Source organism: Passer montanus, unplaced genomic scaffold (genome assembly GCF_014805655.1).
Source record: "Passer montanus isolate IOZ18808 unplaced genomic scaffold, ASM1480565v1 scaffold576, whole genome shotgun sequence".
NCBI lineage: Eukaryota > Metazoa > Chordata > Aves > Passeriformes > Passeridae > Passer > Passer montanus.
The window spans coordinates 6881-12847 of NW_024370772.1; the positions used below are offsets into that span (position 1 = coordinate 6881).

At 60.1% G+C, this 5967-nt stretch overlaps 1 protein-coding gene across 1 annotated transcript in view; it reads right to left on the reverse strand.

The window, feature by feature from the left end:
* The window catches only part of LOC120510404 (kallikrein-6-like), a gene marked incomplete at its 3' end in the record, with an annotated part of 5049 nt that extends 897 nt beyond the window's left edge, over positions 1–4152 (reverse strand). Inside the window, exons 1-3 of the mRNA XM_039726204.1 lie at positions 3980–4152; positions 1757–1922; positions 537–790 (exon numbers count right to left, since the gene is read on the reverse strand). Of these exons, the coding sequence (XP_039582138.1) occupies positions 537–790; positions 1757–1922; positions 3980–4016 (457 nt within the window). The remainder of the gene's footprint in view (positions 1–536; positions 791–1756; positions 1923–3979) is intronic.
* Between the last annotated feature and the right edge of the window lie 1815 nt (positions 4153–5967).

A 5967-nucleotide genomic window follows, 5' to 3' on the forward strand; every position in this document is an offset into this window, starting at 1 on the left:
CAGGTGGGACAGGTGAGGGACAGGTGGGACAGGTGAGGGACAGGTGGGACAGGTGGGACAGGTGGGACAGGTGGGGATGGATGGGACAGGTGAGGGACAGGTGAGGGACAGGTGGGACAGGTGAGGGACAGGTGGGACAGGTGGGGATGGATTGGACAGGTGAGGGACAGGTGGGACAGGTGGGGATGGGTGGGACAGGTGAGGGACAGGTGGGACAGGTGAGGACAGGTGAGGAGAGGTGTGGGACAGGTGTTACCCGCCCCCCTCCCGTGTTCTTCATTTGTCCCTCACCTGTCCACCCCCAGACCTCACCTGTTCCTCACCTGTCCTGCTTTTCTGACCCCTCCAGACCTTACCTGTCCCACACCTGTCCCCTCCCATCTCACCTGTTCCCCTCTTCTGACCCCTCCAGGTGTCCTGTGCCCTTCACCCCCTCACCTGCCCCCAGGTGTGTCCCCGCCCCTCACCTGCCCCCAGGTGTGTCCCTGACCCCCAGGTGTGTCCCGCCCCCTCACCTGCCGCCAGGTGTGTCTCACCTTGCGGGCTGCGCGTGCTGCCCCAGCCGGACACCACGCACCTGTCCCCCACCTGGGGACACCTGCGGGGCAGCGCCACGGGCTGCACCCGCGCGCTCAGGTGGGCGGGGCTGCTGAGGCGCAGCAGCATGACGTCACTGTCATGGCGGCCGGGCAGGTAGCGCGGGTGCACGAAGGCGCGCGCCCAGGTGAGGCACTGCTCCGCCCCGTCGCGCTCCTTCAGGTTGTGCCCGCCCAGCAGGACCCGCAGGGGGCTGCACAGGTAAAGGGGGCACAGGTGAGCGCAGGTGAGCTCAGGTGAGCTCACCTGGGACAGGTAAATGGGTGATTATAATGGGACAGGTGAGGGGCAGGTGAGGGGCAGGTGAGGGACAGGTGAGGGGCAGGTGAGGTCCCACCAGGCTGTGCCCGCCCAGCAGGACCCGCAGGGGGCTGCACAGGTAAAGGGGGCACAGGTGAGCTCAGGTGAGCACAGGTGAGCTCACCTGGGGCAGGTAAATACACCTGGGGCAGGTAAATGCACCTGGGACAGGTAAATTGGAGATTGTAATAGGGCAGGTGAGGGCTGTGCTGGCACAGGGGGCTGTGGATGGACCGGTGAGCACAGGTGAGCTCAGGTGAGCACAGGTGAGCTCAGGTGAGCTCACCTGGGACAGGTAAATTGGGTGATTATAATGGGACAGGTGAGGGCTGTGCTGGCACAGGGGGCTGTGGATGGACCGGTGAGCACAGGTGAGCTCAGGTGAGCTCAGGTGAGCTCACCTGGGACAGGTAAATGGGTGATTATAATGGGACAGGTGAGGGGCAGGTGAGGGACAGGTGAGGTCCCATCAGGCTGTGCCCGCCCAGCAGGACCCGCAGGGGGCTGCACAGGTAAAGGGGGCACAGGTGAGCGCAGGTGAGCTCACCTGGAACAGGTAAAGGCGTGTTTGTAATGGGACAGGTGAGGGACAGGTGAGGGACAGGTGAGGCTTGGTGTGCCCAGGTGTGTTTTTATCCCCCCCACCCAGGTGTGCCTGCGTGTGTTTCCATCCCCCTCAGGTGTATCCCACATGTGCCCAGGTGTACCCAGGTGTGTGCCCAGCCGTACCCAGCCGTACCCAGCTGTACCCAGGTGAGTGCCCAGGTGTGCCCAGGTGTGTTTTATTCCCCTCAGGTGTGCCCATTTGTGTGCCCAGGTGAGTGCCCAGGTGTGCCCACGTGTGCCCAGGTGTGCTCACCTGTCGGTGCGGCAGTGGGCGGCGCTCAGCACCCAGCTCCGCCCCACCAGCACGCCCCCGCAGTGGATGGCGCCGCCCGGCTGCAGCAGCAGCGCCTGGTACGGGTGGCGCCGGCGCTCGCAGCGCTCCCCGCCCACGATGCGGTTCTCGTCCGCGCCCGCGGCCGCTGCCGACCAGTGAGAACCAGTTAGAGCCAGTACGGACCAGTACGGACCAGTTAGAACCAGTATGGACCAGTTAGAATGAGTACAGACCAGTACGGACCAGTTAGAACCAGTTAGAACCAGTATGGACCAGTACGGACCAGTTAGAGCCAGTTAGAACCAGTTAGAACCAGTACGGACCAGTTAGAACCAGTTAGAACCAGTTAGAACCAGTACGGACCAGTTAGAACCAGTATGGACCACTACGGACCAGTTAGAACCAGTATGGACCACTACGGACCAGTTAGAACCAGTAGGGAGCAGTTAGAACCAGTATGGACCAGTTAGAACCAGTTAGAACCAGCACAGACCAGTTAGAATCAGCATGGACCAGTATGAACCAGTTAGAACCAGTACGGACCAGTTGGAACCAGTACGGACCAGTATGAACCAGTACGGACCAGTTAGAACCAGTACAGACCAGTTAGAACCAGTACGGACCAGTTAGAACCAGCACAGACCAGTTAGAACCAGTCTGGACCAGCTAGAACCAGTAGAAACCCATTAAAACCAGTAGAAACCCGTTTGGACCAGTTCATCCCAGTACCCCCAAAGTGTCTCCCCAGTTCTTGTCCACCCCCACAGCTGCTGTTGTCCAGTAGGGACCAGTTAGAACCAGTTAGAACCAGTACAGACCAGTTAGAACCAGTATGGACCAGTAGGGACCAGTTAGAACCAGTACGGACCAGTTTGCACTGGTGGTTTCCCAGTTCATCCCAGTACCCCCAAAGTGTCTCCCCAGTTCTCGTCCGGCCCCGCGGCCTCTGCGGACCAGTACAGACCAGTTAGAACCAGTTAGAACCAGTTAGAACCAGTACAGACCAGTTAGAAGTAGTACAGACCAGTTAGAACCAGTATGGACCAGTTAAAAGCAATAGAAACCAGTCTGGACCAGTAGAAACCAGTATGGACCAGTTTGGACTGGTGGTCTCCCAGTTTCTCCCAGTTCCCTCCCAGTCCATCCCAGTCCCCCCCAGTCCCTCCCAGTCCCTCCCAGTTCCTCCCAGTCCATCCCAGTTCAAACCAGTCCATCCCAGTTCCCTCCCAGTCCCTCCCAGTTCCTCCCAGTTCCCTCCCAGTGTCCCCAGTTCACCTCTGGCTCCATCCCAGTATGGCCCAGTGTCCTCCCAGTGCTCCCAGTTCACTCCCAGTTCACTCCCAGTGCTCCCAGTTCATTCCCGGTTCACTCCCAGTGCTCCCAGTTCACTCCCAGTGCTCCCAGTTCATCCCAGTTCACTCCCAGTTCATCCCAGTGCTCCCAGTTCATTCCCAGTGCTCTCCCAGTTCATTCCCAGTGCTCCCAGTTCATTCCCAGTTCACTCCCAGTTCACTCCCAGTGCTCCCAGTTCATCCCAGTGCTCCCAGTGCCCCCCAGTCCCTCCCAGTCCAAACCAGCAGCTCCCAGTGCCCCCCAGTGCAAACCAGTACAAACCAGTGCTCCCCAGTATAAACCAGTAGTAGAAACCAGTACAAACCAGTACACACCAGTCCAAACCCGTGTCCCCCAGCCCAAACCAGTACAAACCAGTACAAACCAGTCCCAGTGCGAACCAGCAGCTCCCAGTGCCCCCCCAGTTTGTTCCTTGTTCACTCCCAGTCCAAACCAGCCCAAACCAGTATAAACCAGTACAAACCAGTGCCCCCCCAGTTTGCTCCCAGTGCCCCCCAGGCCAAACCAGTATAAACCACTACAAACCAGTATAAACCAGTATAAACCAGTACAAACCAGTGGCCAGCAGCCCCCTCCGGGTCCCCCCCAGCCCAAACCAGTCCAAACCAGTATAAACCAGTACAAACCAGTGGCCAGCAGCAGCAGCGGCAGCAGCCCCAGTGCCCCCCAGCCCAAACCAGTACAAACCAGTATAAACCAGTACAAACCAGTGGCCAGCAGCCCCCTCCGGGTCTCCCCCAGCCCAAACCAGTACAAACCAGTATAAACCAGTACAAACCAGTGGCCAGCAGCCCCCTCCGGGTGCCCCCCAGCCCAAACCAGTCCAAACCAGTATAAACCAGTACAAACCAGTGGCCAGCAGCAGCAGCGGCAGCAGCCGCTCCATCGGGAGGAGGAGGAGGGGGAGGAAGGAGCCGCGGCCTTTAAATCCCAGTTCGGACCAGTTCAAACCAGTTCAGCCCAGTGCCCAGCCCAGTCCCTCCCAGTTAATTCCAGTCCCTCCCAGTTCAGCCCAGTGACTCCCAGTTCAGCCCAGTCCCTCCCAGTTTCCCCTCCAGTGCTTCCCAGTTCATCCCAGTTCAGCCCAGTCCCTCCCAGTTCACCCCAGTGCCTCCCAGTTCATCCCAGTTCCCCCTCCAGGGCCTCCCAGTCCCTCCCAGTTCATCCCAGTTCACCCCAGTCCCTCCCAGTGCCCATCCCAGTTCAGCCCAGTGCTCTTGAGTGGCTTTTCCAGTTCCTCCCAGTTCCTCCCAGTTCAGCCCAGTTCCCCCTTCCAGGGCCTCCCAGTTCACCCCAGTTCCTCCCAGTTCAGCCCAGTACCCCTAAGAGCCCTTCCCAGTTCAGCCCAGTCCAATCCCAGTTCCCCCTTCCAGTCCCTCCCAGTTCATCCCAGTTCAGCCCCGTTTGCCCTTCCAGAGCCTCCCAGTTCACCCCAGTTCCTCCCAGTTCAGCCCAGTTCCCCCTTCCAGTTCCTCCCAGTTCATCCCAGTGCCCCTAAGAGCCTTTCCCAGTTCATCCCAGTCCCTCCCAGTTCCCCCTCCAGGGCCTCCCAGTGACTCCCAGTTCAGACCAGTGCCTTTCCCAGTCCCTCCCAGTTAATTCCAGTCCCTCCCAGTTCAGCCCAGTTCCCCCTCCAGTTCCTCCCAGTTCCTCCCAGTCCCTCCCAGTGCCCATCCCAGTTCAGCCCAGTGCTCTTGAGTGGCTTTTCCAGTCCCTCCCAGTTCATCCCAGTCCCTCCCAGTTCAGCCCAGTCCAATCCCAGTCCCTCCCAGTTCAATCCCAGTTCCCCCCAGGGCCCCTAAGTGCCCATCCCAGTTCATCCCAGTTCAACCCAGTGCACTCCCAGTTCACCTGCCAGGGCCTCCCAGTCCCTCCCAGTTCATCCCAGTTCCTCCCACTGCCCCAAAGTGCCCTTTCCAGTTTAGCCCAGTTCAGCCCAGTGCCCTTCCCGGTTCCTCCCAGTTACGCCCAGTTCAGCCCAGTTCATCCCAGTGTCTCTAAGCGCCCTTCCCAGTACAGCCCAGTGCTCCCAGTTTCTCCCCAGTTCATCCCAGTACCTCCCAGTACCCTCCCAGTGCATCCCAGTTCACCCCAGTACCCTCCCAGTACCCTCCAAGTTCATCCCAGTACCCTCCCAGTGCATCCCAGTCCATCCCAGTACCCTCCAAGTCCATCCCAGTACCCTCCCAGTTCATCCCAGTACCCTCCCAGTACCCTCCCAGTTCATCCCAGTACCTCCCAGTTCATCCCAGTACCTCCCAGTTCCCTCCCAGTACCCTCCCAGTACCCTCCCAGTGCATCCCAGTTCATCCCAGTACCCTCCCAGTACCCTCCCAGTTCATCCCAGTACCCTCCCAGTACCCTCCCAGTTCATCCCAGTACCCTCCCAGTTCATCCCAGTGTGGTCCCAGTTCATCCCAGTGTGATCTACGTGCCTCCCAGTCCATTCCAGTGCCCTCCCAGTCCATCCCAGTCCAAACCAGTGCCCTGAATGGAGGGTGACCTCTGGCGACCGAGAGGGGGCGCCAAGCAGCCACGCCCGGGACTACAACTCCCATCGTGCCCCGCGCCCCACAGAGCCATGTTGCTCCCTGGACTACAACTCCCGTCATGCCCCGCGGCGGCTTTCCCGCGCTCCTTAAAGTGACCCCAGTCCCTCCCAGTTCCATCCCAGTCCTCCCAGTCCCTCCCAGTCCAATCCCAGTTCCCCCCAGTCCATCCCAGTCCCTCCCAGTCCCTCCCAGTCCATCCCAGTCCATCCCAGTCCCTCCCAGTCCATCCCAGTCCCTCCCAGTCCCTCCCAGTCCCTCCCAGTCCATCCCAGTCCCTCCCAGTCC